The sequence below is a fragment of the Hibiscus syriacus genome, unplaced genomic scaffold, assembly GCF_006381635.1.
Source record: "Hibiscus syriacus cultivar Baekdansim isolate YM2019G1 unplaced genomic scaffold, ASM638163v2 tig00110895_pilon, whole genome shotgun sequence".
Lineage (NCBI taxonomy): Eukaryota > Viridiplantae > Streptophyta > Magnoliopsida > Malvales > Malvaceae > Hibiscus > Hibiscus syriacus.
Window position 1 is genome coordinate 4,515,248 of NW_024062903.1, and position 22,350 is coordinate 4,537,597.

Sequence of the window (22,350 nt, forward strand, 5' to 3'; positions counted from 1 at the left end):
TTTAGAGCTCGGGAGTATGAAAATGCCCACCTCTACAAAGAAAAAATGAAAAGATGGCATGGCAAAAAAATATGCCTAGGCAATTTATTTCTAGACAACAAGTATTGCTCTACAATTCAAGACTCAAGCTATTCTCAGGCAAGCTAAAATCTAGATGGTCCAGACCATTCATCGTACAACAAGTCCATAGCAATGGAGCAATAGAAATTCAGAACTTAGACGATGGGTCAACCTTTAAGGTGAATAGTCAATGGCTGAAGGCATACAATAGAGCACCCGTTTTGCTTGATAAACCGGCATCGTTACCTCACGATGCCCAATAGTTTGCCCTTCTTTCCTGAACAAATTTTGGGCAACCAAAATTTGTACTCTGTATATAAATAATCTATGTTATTTTATTCTGTACGAGTTATTTTTTTTTTTGTATTTAGTGTACACGTGGCAGTGTAGGGATAAAGCTTATGCATGGGAGGGAGAGAAACCATAATCCAATTAGTTTTGGTGGCACTTTTAAAGAGGGAAAGATATCTTCCCTTTATTTTATTCATTCTTTACGTCAAATTAAATATCTCATAATTAATACCATATATCTTTTCCCTTTTAATTTTTACTGTTTTGCCACCAATAAACCACTCATTACCCACTACTTTTCTTCAAACCCACTTGTTTCTTCTTTCTCCTCACCTTTCCCTTGTTTTTCTTTTAACTTTCTCTTCGACCTTTCTTTTCTTTTCCTTTGCACCTTTTTCCACCGTGAGAATTCTCTACTCCTCCCTACAATCTGTCACAGCGAACATCATGGCCAGATCCAAGAGAAATCCAGGCGCATCTACATCTCTGTCGTTACTTCAATATTTGAGCATTTCCAAACTGTCGAGGTTGAGGCGAAGTACAAAACCATACAAAAACGACAAGTTTATTTGGAGGACGACTTAATCTTCCCAGAGGCTGGCAAAGAACCCTTTGGATCGGAGGTAATGGATATAGTACGAAAGCATAAATGAGAGCAATTTGCCCGGCATCCAAAGGAAGTAGCGTTGGCAATGGTCCGAGAGTTTTAAGCTCACTTAGGTGACCCATCCCAACACACTGTATATGTGAGAGAGAAATTCATCCGGTTCTCTCCCTCAGCCTTAAACTGCTACTTTAAGCTCGGCAAGGCGGATGATCAATATAAAAAAATTCCTTGTCGAGGCATATCAAGAAACATATGATGGTGTACTGGAAGAGATATGTTTTGGCTGGGCAAAGTTTGAAGGGAATGCGCTAACCCGTAAGTGTGAGGACCACCGAGCCCTTAAGCCAGTTACAAAGCTGTGGAATCACATTTTGAAAGGCAAACTAATGCCTACTTCCCACAACACGACAGTATTGGTGAGGCGATTGATACTACTGCACTCGATCATCTACGGGCACACGATTGATGTTGGCGAGATAAGTTTTTAGCAGATTCACGAGAGTGCGAAGAGGACCCGAGTTCCCCATGGATGCCCCTCCTCTTGTCACACATGTCTCCCCTATACACGAAGAAGGCCACAATGAGACAGATGAATATCTCATCTCCTCCTCCTATCCGTCCGAGAACACCCAAGAAATCCCGCCAGAATTCTTTGATGGTGACGATTTCATTCCGGTCCCTCACCAGCCCACACCTGAACAAGTATTTGAATCATCCTCGGATCTCCATACTATACCAGTTCATGACCCTGAAGCAAGCCAGTCTCAAGACACCCCTGCAGAGCCCACCCACACCAAGGAGAGGCCATCATCGGCTAGTGCCTCGAGCATGAGGTGTCGCATCAAGCGAACAGTTGGTCGTCTTGCTAAGCCATCTCCCTCTTCGCTTCCTTCAGGAGATACTAGATCTGAAAGCCCCCTCATCTCAAACAATGCAGAACCCGCGCGTCCAGTCAAGTCTCTCCATCACAATGAGGTAATATTTCTTTCAATTGCATTAGCATTTTAGAGTAATTTTCATTTGCATTTGTATTCATTATCATTCATTGAGGATAATATATTCCTCAAGTTTGGGGGAGGTGTTGTACTTCGTACTTAGTTTTAGTTTTTGTGATAATAATTGGTTGAAATATTTGTTGTCATGTCATGAGTTTTATTAGGATAGTGTTGGAAAAAATTGAGATGCCCGATGGTGAAAGCAAATTTTATTGTCTAGGCCAGAATTATTTTACATGACTATTGAAGACTAGAACCCTAGGACTTCATTCTTATGATTTTTTAAACACGATTGTATGTTTTCTCTACTTAAGGTGTTTAGAAAAGTTTTAGGAAAGAACTTTTTGCGCGTCATGGCATTAAATGTTTAAAAACTCCTTGTTGTTTTGAATTGTGTTGAATAGTAAATAATCGCCTCGGCATAACTGTAGAGGGACACTCCTCTGTGAGATGGCATGACCTGGAAAAGTCCCTTAAATAAATGGTTACCTTGGCATATGAGTGAATGAAAGTAGTCATGGGATGACTCTGCCTGACTAGCTTGGGGTGGAAGGTATGTTCCCTTTCACCTAGAGTGTGGGATGGTAGTTGTGATGAGTTTACTCCCCTTGTTTATGCTAAAAAAAGTTAAAGACACATGTTGAATAAATAGGAGCAAAACTAGGCTTGATAAATAATTTGATACCTTGGCAAAACAGAAGTGCTTACATAGGAATTTTCTAACCGCGTTAAGGCATAGACTGTTATACAATCACGCACACACTTACAAATAGTCTTAACTTAGGAAAGGAACTTGACTTCTCGTACAGTCTGCCATGTTGAGGCTAAACTTTTTGCTGAGGGCTGAAATTTTAAACCACATGATTGTCCTAACTTGTTTTCTTTGCCATGGCAATTTATTTTTCTACTACTTGTTACCATTGCTTGAGGACAAACAATAGCTTAAGTTTGGGGGGTGTGATAACTCCGTAACAAGACTTTGTTTTCTATTTTTTAACTCAAGTTATTGTGTGTCTAAAAGTCGTTGTCATAGCATTTTAGTTGCATTTAGGCCATATTTGCATGTGGTGGATAAGTTTTGCCTAGGCAAGATTTATTTGGCTTAATTGATACTGCTGAGGAGGAAGGTTCTTTGTTAGCTGTGTTAATGCAGGAAATAACTAAGGAAGAATTTATTTGCCGAGACAAAAACTACTTCCCAGGGATAGAGGAACATAAGAAGACGACAGTGAGGAACATATTTATCTTGCAGATCTGACGTGTCTCAACAACTGCTGACGTCATTTGCCTAGTTTTATCTTCATGTGCAATCATGCCTTTCAATAAAATTAACCACATCCAGCCGCTTTTCCATTCATAACATGGGTAAGTCAACGATGGTATTTAGGGAATTTCTAAGGATACAAAACCCTGAAATTCCCATTATAAATACCTCATTATAGCCGCCCAGAGAGAGATGAGAGGAGAGAATTTACCTTAGGCGTGGAGTAAGCAGCTGTAGCACCTTATTTTCCACCGTTCCCCTACTCGACCGTCCTTGGTGCCCTCCATAGTCAAACTTCATCAGAGCAGCGGCTATGTCCTCGAGAGAGACTGGTCATTGGACCAAGTGTGCTGGTGGTCAGAATATCGTGGCAAAGCTCTGTTTGGGATTGTTTCTTCCTAAGTTCTTAATTTTGATTCTTAAAAGGGCTTGTACTTAAAGTTTAACTCTTGGATGATATTTTCCGTACCATGAATTGCTTTACTTGGTGTTTGTTATGATTTTGATGAACGTTGTTTGATGTTTTTGAATGAAGAAGTTTGTTTATACTTAATATTATTTTGTTCATCATTTTAATATTTTGCTTTGACACTGTAAGAGTTTTTGAGAGATTACTTGGTGCCTAGACAAAACATTCCTATACTTTGTAAGAGCTTTCGAGAGATTGACATTCTTCTAGGAATAAATGCCTAATATCGAGAGAGTTAGAGAAGATCTATGTGAACAATGGGACTGATTCGGGATGATGAGGTTCTAATCTGCCTTTGAGATAAGGAGAGGGTTTTATTTGACTAAAAGGGGTAGTTACTTGAGTAGGATAGGCAATGAATGCAGTTTACGTTGAGGGGTATCGCCGCAATAACTGTTTGACAAACAAAGGGTTGTAGTTCACGCCAAGTAGTATTGCTATAAAAACTGTTATTGAATACTCCAGTAATCATGTCGGGTAATTTAAGTATAGCATACTAATTCATTCTAGACGTAATATAATTTTTCATCTTAGCAAAACCAACCTAAATGTTCCGTAAAAAAGTCTGTCTATGTGAGGTTTCTCTGAATATATTGAACCCAACACTTTTAATTGCTTTAATAATTCTGATTCGTTTACTTTTGTAATTTTTTCTTGCCTCGACTAAACTTTTCTGCACAATATTTATTGCTTAGACAATACTTTTCCATTCATTTATTTCTGTTAGTATTACTTGTTTTGTTTCGACAAGAACTTCAGAACTAGTTCATGATACCTAGTTCTAGCTATAGCAAAACATCAATAATTCCCACCAATCCCTGAGGAGACGATAACTCTACTTACTACTATATTACTTGCATCGATTGTGTACATTTGCACAGATTTGCTTGCCTTAGCTTATACATTCACAAGAGATCACCCTCTATTTTATTTCATTTTAGTCCCAAATACCATTTATGGGTTTATTGTGTTTCTAATGCTTGTATTGTATAAGATTCGCATTCTGCACCATGGTTATTGCTTTGTTTACATTTATTATAGAGCAATTACTGTTCTTATGACTTAATCCCTATTTTTTTATTTAGCTTTATTGTGATCCTTACTATTCTGTGTTTAAATAATTTAATTCTTGCATAATTTGATTAATATTTCTTTTCATTTTCCCCATGAATGTATATTTATATAAGTTTTTTTATTTATGTACGTACATATTATAACATATTATATGTGTATATATTTATTTAATATTTCTTAACCCTTGTATATCTATGTATATATTATTTATTTTATTTTATTTGATTTGATCTTATTTATTTATTTTATGAAATGCCCAATTGTCAATATTTTTTATCTCTTGTACTTGATGTTAATATTTTTTTTATTTTATTCGAATATTTTCAAGAACCCTATATCATAGAATGGGCATGAAATGCACAACTTTAAATAAGTAATGCGATTCGAGACGACATTCGAATGATAAGTGAATTTGAAATAAATCGAGTTTATTTATATTAACAATATTAATCAAGTTACGCTTTATTTTTTATTTGATAGTGGTGTAAATTTCTTTAAAATGATATGTTATGTTGTTTCATGAAATTACCAATAATTTTAGTTCGATTTGTGATCTTTGATAACAATGAGGAAGGAATATTCTTTTATAGACGAGAAATAGATGGGATAGCCTTCCCGTTGGAAGATGTGTGAATCCTATTATTTCTTTTCAAAATAAAAGGATTTTCCCTGTTAATTAATTTGAAACAAATTAATCAATATTCAATAAATAGATCATAATTTAATTTTTATATTTGAATTTATAGTTTCCACCATTTACGATAAATTATAAGTGGTTAAGGACCAATTTTGGGGGCTGTGGGGGTGTTTATCCTTCCCTACGCGTAATCGACTTCCGGATCCTTAAAAATATTTTTTTGGTAAATGCTTACCAACTTTTATCTTTTAAATAATTTTTTGAATTGTTTAAAAGATGTTTTTAGGTATTTGACCAACCTAACCAAAAGGTCGACGGTGACTCCGATTCAAACTAATTCAAAATCCCAATTTTTTGTACTAAAGTCGTAATTGTTTTTTAAATATAATTTTTAAAAAAATGATTATAACAAAATGGATTTATCAAATTTCTCAAGAATTAAATGACTAAAATTCCCTTATAAGCCTGATTGGTGGAACCACTTTAGGAATGCTTGAATCCTAAATAAATTTTGATGCAATAATTTCGGAATACCTTGCTGATATATCTGAATACTATGATCTTGATAAATCACTTCCTGGATGACTGATGAATCTGTCAGCTATCAAACCCCCTTTTTTTTATAGGGATTTTGTTTATGAAATTTAATCAGTTTGCAGAAATTTTGTGCCTCCCTACATGATAAATACCAAGTACCCCCGTAAACTAATTGGATCCTCTAATTTGTTCCCTATGTGCTATATGATTATCTTATTTGTCCTGAAATATGATTTATTGAAGTTACTGTTTTACTGAATATTTTAACTGTTTGATATGTTTATGAACTATGGCTACCTGATATGTGCTCTCTGGTTACCTGTTTTCAATGGCAAATATAATCGTTCCTGATTTATGGATTCATGGAATCTACTGTTTACTGTATGAACCGATTATTGTGATACCGTCTGGGTAGGATTCGAGAGTATGGAGGTTCAGCTCTGATCAAGCTAGTAATTCCTTATGGACTTAAGGTATTCATTGGCTAGGCTTTAAGGCCCCAATGCACTCCCTTAGTATGGGGATTATATTTTGGTGTACAGATGGAAGGCATTCACGTGATTTAAATAACTACATTTCATTTTTACAACATTCTACTGGATCATGATTTTGATATTAAAGTTACTGCTCAATTGAGTTCTATTGGATACTGTATGGGTATGAGTCTGGAGTATGGAGGTTCAAATCTGATCAAGCTGGTAATTCCTTACGGACCTAAGGTATTCCTTGGGTAGGTCCATAGGCCCCAAGGTACTCCCTTAGGGTGGCTCTTTTGATGTGTGCTTAGGGTAAGTCCTTATGGATGTTGTTTTGGGGAAACTGCATATCAGTGTTCGTTGGAGGGTATTACTGTGGTTTTAAAATATATTTAAATTACTAGTGTTTTTAAATGATCTATACACATTTCTCTGTTTTGTTGCAACACACTAGACTCCCCAATTAAATCTTCTGAATCTGTCTCTCTCTAAATACTTCCTTCATACCGTAAATTCCTACTTGTAACTGAAGACTTAGCTAATGGAATCCTAAATCACCACTAGAACATGATGATGTTTGTCCCACTAAGGAAAGTTATGCCTTACCATATACCTGTTGACCTATTGCATCCATCTGGTAGTTCTGTATTATTGAGTTTTCCAAAGTTCACTCTTGTTACTTACCATTTTAGGCCAAAGAGTTTGATCTTGTGCTTGTATCGACATCAGTAAAGGAGTCATACTGGCGTTGCTTGTGGAGTACGGTGCATGTGTTTTGGAGGCATGTTGGTTGTATTCTATTTTTATATTTGAGTCTTGAACTTGTTTTATTACTGGATATTGTTTAATTCTATTTTTAAAATATAAATAATTTTCTGAACTTCCATGTTATCTGTAAATTATTTTACAGTTTTAAATGGATTAATAAAAATTTTAAAATTTTTAGGATTTTCAGTCTGGGTCGCTCCAGTGACCCTAATGTGACACCACAGATCAGATCGTATCACCCGTATCGTTCTGAGGGTGTTACATAGATAAAATATAAATTTAACTATTTAATTACTATTAGGGTTCAAATTATTATTGTATATAAAATATGAATTGATATTTTATCTAAAGTTTAAGGATTAATTAATATTTTAGTTAAAGTTTAGGTTCCAATCAATATTTTATCTAAAATTTAATCATTTTTACTAATATATCACATCATTGATCTAATGACCAAATTGTAATGAACCGATAATGTATGTGTTTAAAATGTTACATTTTCAAAACTGGTGAGCAAAATAAGATATTCCAAAACAAAAGCGATCCTCAATTTAGTTTACCCAAAACAAATAATGAAAACAAAAAATCGTGTTCGTTTTTCTCCTTTTTTTTTCCCAAATAAACAGAAAATGTTGTCCACTGGATCCTCGGTTAAGGCTGGGTGATCGATCTCCATTAAGTCGCCAGTTCAAATTTCACAAAAAGATCCGCAAAATTTATTTGATTTATCTCGCGATACAATGGATGAAACGTTCTTCGATCTAATGGAGTTCTTGAAGAAACCTACGATAACCGAAACATTCGTCGACATTTTGTTGTGCGCAGTGCCGATATGGCTAGCCGTGATGATCGGGCTCGTAATCGGCTGAGCTTGGCGGCCTAGGTGGACCAGCTTGGTTTTTCTAGGCCTCCGGTCTAAGTTCCGGTTCATTTGGACCGCTCCTCCTGGATTCGTTGCTCGCCGTGTCTGGCTCGCCTTCACCGCTCTCTCCGCTTTCTCCGTTTTCCGCGCGGTTTTTTCTAACTTCATCAAAGGGAGTGCCGGGAAATCGGCTGCTGGAGCTTCAATTTCTGCCATTCCTTTGCAACCGCCGTCTCCTACGGTGAGGGCTTCGCCGGAAGGAGCAGCTGGTACTCTTAGGTTAGTGTTATTTATACCTTTTTAGGTTTCTGTGTGCGAATAAAAATATCCTTTTTTGCAAATTTTCTTCCTAGGCAAATATTATGGTGGTTGCTTCATTTATTTAACACATATGATATGCATTAAGGTAAATATGAATCAAGCTTTCTAATTGAACTTAAAATTTCATCTTATTATGAAAACGGGGTTATGCGACGATTGTTGATAGCTCAAAAGCTTTGGTAGTGAGTTACCTAGGTGAAGAATTTGTATAGTTCTAATGGTTAGGAATCAGTATAGTTGGAGAAGAAACCGACTAGCGCTTCATCCTTAGATACTTTCCTTCAGCTTATGTTATTTGCTTGTTGAAGGAATTTGTTTCTCTTAAGGCTTACTCTAAGGGGTTCAGTTCACACTGTTACTTAGCATTACGGGATTTGTTAAATTGCCCATGTACTGAATTAACCTTGTTACAGAAGTTTTTTAACAAATGTAGTTCCTTCAACATTAATTAGAGTATATTGATATGGAAGTTCATGGAGCTCTTCTTTCAAACTTCATATTCTCATTTTTGTTAAAAACTAAATCTTACGTAAAAGAGTATCGTTATAATTGACACAAACCTTATTCCATTATTTGAATAGATCAATTTAATTTTCTTTATTTTATTTCTACATATTTTTGTTTTTATTAAAAATTATTTTATATGATTTTTAAATTTGGTTGATATATTATATGTTGAATATGGTAACTGATAATTTTATATATTTTTCATTAATATATTAAGTTAAAATACTATATTATAATAACTTTAAAATGTATACATAATATATTTACTTAATATATAAAACAATACCATAAATTGAAGGAATAAAATTGACTAAAATTATTAAAAAGGGTAGAAATGTCATAAAATGAAAATTACCTTAATCTTACACTATCTAAGGAATTGGTGTATTGCTCTTATGCTCTATATCCCAAATATGGTAATCTTTTTCTGGAATCTCACATTTCCCTCAGAATGTAATATAATCTGAACCAATCTGCCCCTAGCGGTAGGCCGGGTGATATTTAGTTCAAGTAACTTATGTCAAATTGTTCTTAAAAAGCTAGCTGATGTAGAATTTAGTATTTTTTTTAAGTGGGGGCGGAACCAGAAATTTATTAAAGCGGGGTTAAAGTATTTTCTATTTTCCATAAATACAATTTTTTTAATTGAGGGGGGCCTGGTAGATTTTTTCTTTATTTAATTTTCAAAAATATATATATATTTCAATTTTAATTAATAAAAAAAATTGGCGGGGGCCAAGAGGAGGAAGGTCTGCCCACTTTTTTAACTGTCCCATTTGGGGCTAGTTTTATGAGAACACTGTCTATCATGTGTCGGTAACTAGTATGCAGTGTCGTATTTAGTATGCCTCAAAGATGGTTATGTGAATTTCATCAAAATGTAGGACTGTTAAGAATTAAGAGAGTTAAAAAAATGATCTGTCTTATGTTAAATATTTTAGAACCATCCTTCTTCTTTGTGGTTCTTATGCAGGCTGATGTCCTGGTACTGGGCAAGGGGGAGTGGGATCTAGAAACCCTGCCTTACCGAAAATATTCCTTCCGGGGGAGTTGGATGAACAATCTGGTCAAGCCCCAGGCTCACTTAAGCATCAGCCTTAAGGTATAGGGAAATGAGCAACCTGAGCTTGTCAGGAAATAGTTAGGAACAAAAGCTTATATATGAGTTGAATTATACCAGATGAAACTAATTGTGGGATTCATGAGGAAGACATTAGAATTATTTGATAAACAATTTTGTTTGATAGTCATAGTTAAGGTCAAAAATAATTTGGAATGTTGTTGGAAACGTTTTCCATGACTTTTCTACAACAGGGTTGAACATAGATATCAACATCGTGGTTACATTTATTTAATGCCAAAAGAAAATATTTTTATGTGGATAAGCTTTAAATGCGAACAGATTTAAATAATCAAGCTGTTAAGTTCTTAGATGTCATTTGTAGCACTTGTTTGCTGAAAAGAAAATATCCCAACATGTTTTGGCTATATGATTAAAGATAATTTCCCTCTTCTGTGTTATTGTTGTGCATGCATTTTCAACTTTTTTTTTGAAAGGTCAATGTAATTTTGACTTAAACTTTGTGCGTGTGTGTGCTTCCATAATGTAGCTGTTTTAAAGTCACTTGTGGCATATTAGTTGCTGTAGTAAAGAAATTATAATCTTGTTGTGTTACTACTGGCATGGTTAATACTGATTCTTGCATGAGTATGTTCATGATTGGGACCTATTTCTTTACAGCGGTAAAGCTGAAGAAAGAAGACAGGACATTGTCACCGAGAATGACTTAGCTCACCTCTTATATTTACTCGAAGGGAAGGAAGGGGAGATGGAATGGCAATATATGATGGAAAAGATGATCCCAAATATGTCATACCAAGCATGGCGCCATGAGCCTAAGGTAGGTTTCTGATTATTGACGTGCTTCTGATATCGGGTTGCTATGGTACGTGTACGATCTGTCTAGTAAGTTAAACTTACCGCGCAAAGCATTATAGTTTTAGGAAGAAGTTACTGATTTTGTGTTTGGATCTCTCTCCTATGACAGAAAGAGAGCTGGGGTGGAATTTGAGAGATCCCTACAGATTATTTCCTGTGATCTTGAATGGTTTTCGAGCATTCTGCATTGTGTTGTTATCTTATAAGCATCATATTCCATAAGTCGCACTGATATCTTTAGAGTTGTCATGATCCTCGTTGAATCTTTCTTACTCTGATAAGCCAAAATGCCACATAAAAAATTTGTAGTTTTAGAAAGAAAATTACCGATTGCATTTTGATATCTGTGATGAGAGAGAACGAAAGCTGGGGGGCAATATGGGAGACCCCTCCAGTTTACTTTCTTCTGATCTTGAATGGTTTCCATCTTTCTGTACTGCTTTGAGATCTTATGATATCACATTCCATAATTCTTGTGCCATTTGATTTATGGCTGAAATTAAGCTTTTTTTTATTAATCACATTTTCAGAGTTTATTAGAGCAATGATGCAAAATTTCAGTTACCCTGCATGTGTTACTTAGATGGAATTCCATGTTTGATCATGCATACCTACTGGTCATATAGCCACAACATGTATTACTTAACAGTGATTTTATTTACAGAATACCCCTGCAATTTACCTTAGTAGAACTGTCTTTGAGGATGCAACTCCAGAGTTGGTCAGAGATTTCTTCTGGGATGATGAGTTTCGGACAAAGTGGGACACTATGCTTTCATGTGTTGAAATCTTAGAGGAGTGTCCTCGTACAGGAACAATGATTGTTCACTGGATAAAAAAGAGCGATTAAATGAATGGTTCGTGTAATTTTTTCACTGATTGTTCTAGAGTTGTAAGCTTCAAAGCATGTTTCTTATATAAGACTATATTTGGACTTACATTCCTTGGCGCGTTTCATCTTTCTACAGTTCCCTTTTTTCTGCAGTATCGAGAGTACATAATTGCTCGAAGAATATGGGAGGATGGAAATTCTTACTATTGTGTGACAAAGGTACAAGCTTTAACTGTGCTGCTCCAACTTTTTATTTTTCTTGAAATACTAATTTCTGACACTTCTGTCTGACATATGGGTATAGGGATATTAGCTCCAAGCATCCTCTGAATACATGAAAAATCTTTTAAAAAAACTGACCATATTAATGTCAAATACGTACCCGCATCAAAACACTAATCCGAGGAACAGAAGGATTTAATGTTATGTGTCAAGGTAGGAGGAGAAAGACGAGAGAACGAGGAAGAATTGGGGAATGAAGTATGAGGGTTAGGGATTGAAGATGAGGATTTGGGAATTGAGGCACGTGAAGGGCATGTGATTTACTTACCATCTGAAATGGAGCAGGCTAAACCTGTCCAAGAAGAGTTGGAGCAGCCCGAGTCCAAAGGCCCAATACCTGCAAAAGAAAAGAAAGGATAAGCTGAGTTTGTTAAATCTGTTAGAAAGGACAACCAACTGGCTTCCTTAGATTTTCCGTTTAGACCTTGTAATTAAATAAAATTGGACTATGGAGGCATATTTTCCTCATGTTATGAATGAAAGCACTTCTTTTCTCTGAATTCTCTCCTTCCTATTACCTTTTTCTCGAATCCTTTTCTATTTCTCTCGAACTATAACAATTGGTATCCAGAGCCTCATTTCTTGGCAAGTTTTCAGTGGGTATGCCAAAGAAGAATCAGAATATGGCTGAAGTTGACTTCTTTGAGCTGCAAAAACAGATTGAAGAATTAGCAACGTTGGTGTAACAAGGCCAAGAAGAAACTAATCCACCTAAATGGTGGAAAAGTCAAGAAAACCGTATTACTGCATTAGAATCCAGGATGTCCACTAATCAAAATTATGTTGAAGAGCTGTTAAAGATTTTAACAGGCAGAAATGGTGATCCAGAGAATTCTGTTAGTGAACAGGTACAAGCTCCTTCTAAAAACGAAGGGAAGAATCCTATTTTGGTTATTGTGGTGAATGATAAATCCAGATTTACTTATAAAACTAATGAACATGAGATTTTAAAAGCTAAACTTGATGCTTATTTAGCCCTTAAGAATAGTTCTAAACATGAGAATCAAATGGGTGAAAACAGTGAATCTAGACCTATTCTGTTGGGTTTTGAAGTATACAGAAGAGGTCAAGGGGGTTTCTTTAATAGTTCAGGGTCTATGTGGCATCGACCTAAAATTGAACTGCCATTTTTCGAAGGGGTAAACCCTAGGGGGTGGCTTCAGAAAATCCTTAAAGATTTTTCTCTTTGTAGTGTTCCTACAGATCAGAGAGTGGAAGTAGTCACTATGTATCTAACTGGTAAAGCAGAGATTTGGTTTGATGGCAATATAATGCAGAAACACCATGTGACATGGTATGAATTTGAAGCAAATCTTTGTCACAGATTCAGTGACAGGTCTTTTTCTGATATAGTAGAGGAATTCACTAAGTTGACTCAGAAGGGGTCTGTTAAGGATTATCAAGAAAGATTTGAAGAGTTACAACCTCACATGCTATTACAGAATCCTACCTTAAATGATAATTTATTTGTATCACTTTTTATCAATGGACTCAGGCAAGATACTAAACACAAGGTCAAGGCTCTAGATCCTAAAAACTTGTTTGAAGCTTGCAAACAATCTAAACTTTATGAATTATCTGTTGAGTTTGAAAACAGAAGATTGAGGCCTTCTTTTAAAAACCCACCCTACCCAAACCCCATTACTAATTCTAAGACAAATTCACTGCCAGTACCTTCCAAGACCACAACATTATCAAACCCTAAACAAAACCTTATAGACTAGAGAAGACAAAATAACCTTTGTTTTAAGTGTGGATAAAAATTTCTTCCAGACCATCAGTGTAAGACAAGAAATTTAAACATGATGATTGAGGAGACTGCTATACCTACAAACTTTACCTACTGATTCAGATCAGCAAATGTTGCAAGAAGAGGAGAGCCTAGAAATATCCATGAATGCTATTACTGGTTGCATTAGCCATAATACATTAAGGATTCAAGGAACCATTCAAGGCAGACCCTTAAACATTTTGATTGACAGTGGTAGTACTCACAGTTTTTTAACACCACAATGGGTTGATGTTGGCATTCAAGTGCTTACCCTTTACCCTCTGGCTATTACAGTAGAGTGATATGGTGTTAGGTGTTGATTGGATGAAATTATTTAGTCCAATTTTGATGGACTTTAATCAAATGACAATGAGTTTTGAACATCAGGGTGAACAAAATGTTATACAGGGACAACACTATCAGTTATTGCAGCAGATTTAAGGGGCTACATTATTGAAAATGACAACCTCATATTCAGCTATTTTGGGACATATGGTAATGCTAAGTATGTATGAGACTTCTAAACCTATTCCTGCAGCTCTCCTACCTCTTTTAAAGAGGTATAGTTCTATTTTTGCTGAGCCTAAAGATCTACACCTACAAGAAACCATGATCATGTTATTCCTCTCAAACCTGAGTTTGTTCCTATCAATCTAAGACCCTACAGATTTCCCCATAATCAGAGGGCTGAAGTGGAAAAACATATTGCTACCATGCTCTCCTCCTCTATTATTCAACCTAGCAAAAGTCCATTTGCTTATCCATGGATCTTAATCAAAAGGAATGATGGTACTTGGCGGTTTAGTGTTGATTACAGACAGCTAAACAGTATGACAGTGAAGGATAAATTTCCTATTCCTGTTGTGGAAGATATATTGGATAAACTAAATGGAGTAGTTTATTTTTCAAAGATTGATTTTGAGATCAGGATATTGGCAAATCAAAATGAAAGATGAAGATATTTATAAGACAACATTCAGAACTCATTAAGGCCATTATGAATTCAAGGTAATGCCTTTTGGTCTCACTAATGCCCATGCTACATTTCAAGCATTATTGAATGACTTGTTTAGTTCATTCCTAAGAAAGTTTGTCTTGGTGTTCTTTGATGATATTCTAGTCTACAGTAACTCTATGGAAGAACATGTTACTCATTTGCATCTAGTTTTGGAAGTTTTGCAAGCTAACCAGTTATTTGCCAAGTTGTCCAAATGTTTCTTTGGACAGACTCAGGTGGAGTATTTGAGGCATATTATTTCAGCATTTGTGGTTGCTACTGATCCTAGCAAGGTGGAAGCAATGAGGAATTGGCCTGTTCCTAAATCCTTAAATTCTCTGCGTGGGTTTTTTGGTTTAACAGGCTACTATAGAAGGTTTATAAGAGATTATGGCACCATAAGCAAACCTCTGACACAAATGCTTAAAAAAGACAGTTTTAAGTAGAACACTGAAGCCTTGAGTACTTTTGAAAATCTAAAATAAGCTATGTGTGTTGCTCCTGTTTTAGCTCTACCTGAATTTGGTAAAAGTTTCTATTTGGAAACAGATGCCAGTTCTGGAGGCATTGGTGTTGTGTTATCTCAAGATGGCAACTTATTACATATCTTAGTAAAGCTCTTAGTCCTAGACATGCTGCCCTCTCCATTTATGAAAGAGAGTATTTTGCTATTTTATTAGCAGTCTCTAAGTGGAGACATTACTTAGAGAGCAAACCTTTTGTTATCAAAATAGATCATGAGCCTCTGAAGTATTTATTGAAGCAAATATTAACTACCATAATTCAAAAGAAGGGATTGACTAAGTTATTGGGGCTTGACTACACTATTCAATACAGAGAGGGTAAGTCAAATGTTGTAGCAGATGCTTTGTCTAGGCAATGGGAAGATAATGGCCAGTGTCTTGCTCTGGGCACTATATTAGTCATTCCTAGTTGGTTGCAGAAGTGGAAGACAGTTATAAGGATGACAAAATGGCTCTTGATTGGATCTTTATACTGACTGTAAATTCCAATGTTGATCCTAACTGGAAATTTTTAAAGGGGATCCCCAGATTTACGAACAGGGTCTACATTAGTTCTGTTGGGTCTCTTAGACTATATATTCTTCAAACCTTACATGATTCACCTCGTGGAGGTCATTCAGGAACCCAAGCTAATTATCAGAGGATTAGATCTTATTTATATTGGTCTAGGCTTAAAGCTATAGTGGCCACCTATGAAAGATTTTGTACAATTTGTCAACAAACTAAGGTGGAGCATATACCTAAACCAGGCTTGCTACAACCCTTGCCTATTCCTCAGCAAGCTTGGGAGGTAATTACTATGGATTTTATTGATGGTTTAACTACTTCATTTGATAAAAATTGTATTTTGGTGGTAGTAGATAAGTTTACAAAATACTCCTATTTTTTGGCATTGTCCCACCCCTACTCTGCAGCTGATGTAGCTAAGCTCTGTCTAGATAATGTCTACAAGCTTCATGGCCAGCCTTCATGGCCATTTCAGACAGAGATAAGACATTCACTAGTCTCTTTTGGAGAGAACTAATGAAGCAGTTGGGAACTACAACCTTATTCAGCACTGCTTACCATCCTGAAACTGATGGACAGACAAAAAGGGTAAACCAATGTCTCGAGCAGTATCTAAGAGGCCTCTGTTTTTTCAACCAAAACAGTGGGCTAAGTGGTTGCCTCATGCGGAGTGGTGGTACAATACCACCTACTACACTGCCCTAAAACTAACACCCTTTCAAATTCTATATGGCTACAAGCCTCCTACGATGGTATGGCAAACAGAGACACAAGTACAGACTGTAGGGGAATTAATGCGTAACATAGAAGAAATTAGACAGCTTGTGAATAGAGCATGCTAGCAATCGCATGAAACAACAAGCATACAAGAAAGGTTCAGAAATGGTATTTGCAGTAGGGGATGAAGTTTACCTGAAATTGCAACCGTACCGTCAAACCTCTCTTGCCCTGCGAAAACATCTGAAATTAGCAGCTAGATTATATGATCCTCCAAAGTCGTCCAAAAGCTTAAAAATTTGGAAAATTTTGAGCATACCTGTGTGGGACTCAATTTCGACATTCATACCTGAATCCTAGTGATGTAGCTTCTAAAGATACTTGAATGGCCCGTCTCTAGAGCCTGTTATGTCATGTGTGTGTTATGGTTCAAGCAGCGGAAAGTAGATCATTATATATAATGCAGTGTGTGTTCTCTCGTGTGAGGGTGCTAAAACAACATATAAAATGCTTTCAGGGTGTGTCATATCCTGGTTTGCAGATGTGTAACCTCCCAGACCGATGCGGAGGATCCGATCTGATCCGGGAAGTCACATTAGGGCCACCGGAGCGACCCACTGTAAAAATAGCGGAAAATTTAAAACTTTTATTGAAACGTGTAACTTATAAAATCAGTTGTCACTATTTAAAAATAAAACAAATTTCCAGACTCATATATAAATCAAAATACAATTACATGTCCCCTTAATCACATGTATCATTCTCTGCAACAACGCCGGAAGAACTCCCTTAATGAAGTCGATAGATGCACTGGTACAATTCTTTTAACCTGAAAAGGTGAGTAATAGAGTGAGCTTCGAAAAGCTCAGTAATACAGAACTACCAGATGATGCTGAAGAACGTGCAGATACAGATAAACATACATATCCTTATTATTTCCGAACATTTATAGATTTTTATACTGAGCAGAGATTCTACTGATATTTCAGATGGTAACGGACAATGAGCTTTTAGTTCAGACAAATATTTCAGATGACTGAGTTCAGGAGATCAGAATTGGTTATCTAGTGTGTTCCCAAAAACCATTTAACTTTTCAGATTTTTTTTAAAACATATATATATATACCCCCATCCCAACACATCATAATGTGTAGGTTCCCCAGAACCATACACCCAACCCAACACATCATATAAGGCCCTGAGCACAAAGCCGAGGAACCTGCAAAACTTCTTCCTTCAACAACACCCCCCAATTAAAACATTTTCCGTCTGTAAACGGATATATCAAAAATCAAAACATAAATCAGGTCAAGTATCATATCAGAAATCAGGTCAAGTAACAGATCAGAATCCAAGTCAAGTATCAGATCAAAATCCATGTCAGATATCAGATCAGAATCCATGTCAAGTATCAGATCAGAATTCAAATCGAAAATCAGATAAAATATTCATGTGAGTAGGGAACACACCAGAGTTTATGGACATTATTTAGAGGGACTAGATAATCTTATAAGGCAGAGAAACACGGATCTTCAAATTACCGATAGAATGTCGGTATTTAGGATCACTATAGGAATATTTCAATAACTATCGGAATCATCAGTTATTCAGAATGTGAATTGTCAGGATCATATCTTATTCAGACAGTTTTCAGAAGTTGTACGTAATCAGAAGGGTATTCAGGATCTTTTACATCCATATCAATTGAGTGGATAATCTAACAACTTAACAACGAAAATTCAGAACCTTAACAATCTATGTTAATTGATCGCATTATCGAACAACTCTTATATGACTAGTTCCCAGAACTAATACTTATCGACTGGTCATTTCGTGTCCTTCTAGGGTATTTACACTTTAATACCAAAAATTCTTATCTATAGATCATCTTCGGAATCATCACTGAATAGATCTTCCAATGTCTTTATTTCATTTTTTACGCTTCCACTATATCATGAAATACTGACGTGTTTGATTTGTAGTTCATGATCCAGAAGAACAATGCATCGTGTATGTTCATTAACGTTTCCAGACTCGTCCAAATCACTTATTAAAATCTTAGTCATTGAGGTTACTTATTTCACTTAGTAGTCAAATCCATTCCAGTTACTTCAGAGTTTTCCAGATTAATTTGTACGTCTCTAAATTTCGGATACATATTGTACTTCTGTTCAGTTCGGTATTCATGGTTGATTTGTTGAACAAATATTCAATTCTTAGTGTTTAACGTGATCTAGAGTTGAGCTGAGTTGAATACTTCCAAAATTATCATCGAGCCAAACTTGAGAAGACAAACACGCATTCAAGTAATATTTATGTCGTTCAGGTACTGACATATCATTAAGGTTGATCGGCTCACTTAAGCTGTGTTCCATAACTTTTAAAGGTAGTCCAACACCTATGCTTATTTGGATTCCTTAATAATCCAATACATTTACTTAGAATAGGACACAAGGGTATTTGTAATTTTGGTATTCATTTTATTCCATTTATTTCAGAGCTCGAAGATATCCAATCATTCTTGAGCTTGGTGGTATTCTTAGGTCATTTCCATTACAGGGGTATTTTGGTCATTTTACAGATCTACGGTATTTCAATCTTTTCCTGCCATTCGGTCTTATTATTTAATTCAATTTTATCATTTACTTAAGTCCTGTCGAACAATTCTGACAGTAGAATAACCCCGATAAATTCTTTCAAGTATTTACTATTATTCGAATATTTACGGGTCAAGTGTCTTCTCAGATTTACAAACGGAATATCAGGAATTTTCCTGCACTAAGTCAGGATCTTAACAATTAAATCCGTACTTAATCGAGTTAAGTACGAATCCCCTAAGTATTTTCTCATTCAGAGTCAACTCAGACTATTCTACCTCTTAAGGGCATTTTCGTAATTTCTTAACCAGATAATTTCGATATTAGCTCTTAACGAAAATAATATAATTTAGAGATCCTATGATTAATTGCTTTCTTGAATACTCTCTGATCTTAAAACGGTTCTCTTAACAAACTTTTAGTATTCTTCACAAACTCATAGGATTAAAAACCGGTTATCCATAATTTCCAAATAAAACTAACATTTCTTATGCACATCAATATTTTATCAGATCAATATGTCTGTAAAATCCTCTTATCTAACTTCCATATTAAAATCTTATATTTTTATAACATAAGGGTATTTTCGTAATTTTACCCTACCAGAGTATTCTCATAATATCTTATCCAAGTACCTTTAACATTTAACTTTTGATGAAATAAATTATAAGTTGCAGATACAGGGCTGATTTCTTTATCACTAATCACAAACTTGTAATTTAATCTAACAATTTCTCAATCTCTTATATTAGTCATTCGATCCGTAATCAGTTACAGAATTTCTACCACATCATATCAAGTGTATAAAATATTCAACTCACCAAAGGACCAATTATCTTGTTCATGCATTATCAATATAAACATGTTCCATAAAGCATAAAGAGGTAGTAAAGTATTACGTCGATTTCTGTGCAATACTGATCGACCATAAAAATTCTATTCGAATGCCTTTGATCTTCAATTCAACTTCCAATAATTCCTCAGATACATATCAACATAAATTATATTCGAAACAGAGCTTAATTGCGATAAACGGATCGAATCGGGTGATAAATTAGTCAAAAATAGCTTACCGGGTTCGAATTTGGCAAAACCGACTTCGGATTCGGATTCAGGACGTCGAAAGCATAAAATATGACTTTTTGGAAATTTGGAATTTTCGGTTAAAATCAAAGTCAACGGGTTTGATCGGTAATTTCGAGGCCTTTGGGTTCGAATTTCGAAAAACGGACAGCGGAATCGGATTTGGAACGTCGAAAAATGTCAGGATAGATATACTCGGTCGAAGTCAAAGATCGTTTAATGCCCGTTCAAAGCAGGTCAAAGTTTTGGTCAACGCCGGTCAATGGTCAACGGGTCAACGGTCAACGGGTCAACGGGTCGGGGTCGGGTCGGGTTATGACCGGTCAAACCGATCATTTAGACCATCGCCACGCGCAGTGGCAGCGCGTGGGGGCGCGTGAACAGTGCCCTGATATCGGAAAATTCCCGAAAAAGTTCCTAAAAATTATTTTAAGCGATTTCGAGATACTTACAAAGCTCGGTTCAATTTTTTGAACGGCGGAGAGTTCGATTTCAACGAATCAGAAACTTTGACCGCTTCACCTCCACACGCGCCGCCGCTGCCGGAGAAAAATGAGGACACTGGTGGACTCGGAACGGCTCAAGGAACACGATGGTGCGGGAGGTGTCGTAAACGGATGACTCGATCGTCGTGAATCGATGAAAAACCAACTAAAACCGAGTTATTACCGATGATACTTCCGATTGAAATTCACGACGAGCGGTGATGATTCACGACGAAAGGTTTGAGGGGTTTGGTTCCTCGGTTGACAACGAACACGATGGTGGTTTCGGCTCGTCGATCGGAGGTCGGACGGCGAGTAGATCGGAGTTGGAAGGAGGGTTGACGAGAGAGGGAAAACTGAAAAAATTTCCAGAAACATACGGGAGATTGGGGGTATATATCATCTCATAATTAGAAATGGCTAAACCAAGAGTTTAGCCACTGAATTTCCTACACTTCATAAAACGATCTGTCAACTTTAAAATTTTGCAATTTAACCCACTGTTTCTTTCAAAATACCAATTAAATCCAATATTTTATAATTTCTTAAAATTTAGCCCCTAAATTGGGGTGTTACAAGATGCGTGACAAACCGAGACGTGTGGAGCTTTATTTTTCAAGTTGGATTATCAGGGCTGGCAAGTCCTTTTCATTCAACTTCTCGATTTTCTAGAAGCAAACTTTCGAACACTGTTTGCGATGGTCTGATCTTTGTTTTCCGATTCGTGATGCAGTAGAATCCCGAAAAAGAGATGGGCAGATGTCTGCTTGTGAGGTAGCTCTTGTACATTATGAAGACATGGGGATCCCGAAAGATGTGGCGAAATTGGGTGTTCGTCATGGGATGTGGGGAACTGTTAAGAAATTACACTCTGGCATGAGGCATACCAGAATGCGAGGAGAACCGACACTACCTTGTTTTCATTCAAACTTCTCGATTTTCTAGAAGCAAACTTTCGAACACTGTTTGCGATGGTCTGATCTTTGTTTTCCGATTCGTGATGCAGTAGAATCCCGAAAAAGAGATGGGCAGATGTCTGCTTGTGAGGTAGCTCTTGTACATTATGAAGACATGGGGATCCCGAAAGATGTGGCGAAATTGGGTGTTCGTCATGGGATGTGGGGAACTGTTAAGAAATTACACTCTGGCATGAGGGCATACCAGAATGCGAGGAGAACCGACACTACCTTGTCAAGATGCACTCTGATGGCAAAAATTACCACAAAAATGTCTCCTAATGAGAGCAAAGATCTCTTGGTCCCGTTTCCGGGGAAGATGAAAAGGCTCGAACCACGGTTATGAGTAGGTAGCATGGTAATGGGCTTGATTGGAAATGGATCGCCGTAGGTGGAACTGTGGCTCTGGTTTTTGGACTCCACTCAGGTATAATTGGGAAGGCCTTGTTACTTGGGGCAGGGAGAAGAGTCGGTGGCGGTGAGGAGATCCCACTTTTATCTAGGTTTTAAATATCCTATACTAAGCTATTAACATATTTTAAAAATTAATTCAGATGAATTATTTGCACCGTAGTCATATATTGAAATGTTACCATATTCTTCCAAGTCCCCGAGCTAATCACATGTTTGACACGCAGAAAACTCGTAGATAACTGCCCCAAGTGTAATTATCATGTACAGGATAAAATACATCATTCAACTATTTTTTTTCACACTTGATCATTTTTAATTTAATTATTGGAACATTTTATTGGTTGTTTGCCACGTTTAAAATAAAATAAAATAAAATTG

General features: G+C 36.3%; 1 protein-coding gene across 1 annotated transcript; it reads left to right on the forward strand.

The window, feature by feature from the left end:
* The first annotated feature begins 7,811 nt into the window (after positions 1-7,811).
* LOC120145867 lies at positions 7,812-22,038 on the forward strand. The gene is made up of 8 exons (XM_039159589.1): positions 7,812-8,319; positions 10,610-10,769; positions 11,472-11,664; positions 11,776-11,858; positions 16,955-16,978; positions 21,182-21,239; positions 21,336-21,483; positions 21,757-22,038. The coding sequence occupies exons 3-8, from the start codon at positions 11,658-11,660 to the stop codon at positions 21,902-21,904; spliced, it is 468 nt and encodes a 155-aa protein (XP_039015520.1). The 5' UTR covers positions 7,812-8,319; positions 10,610-10,769; positions 11,472-11,657; the 3' UTR covers positions 21,905-22,038.
* The last annotated feature ends 312 nt before the right edge of the window (positions 22,039-22,350 follow it).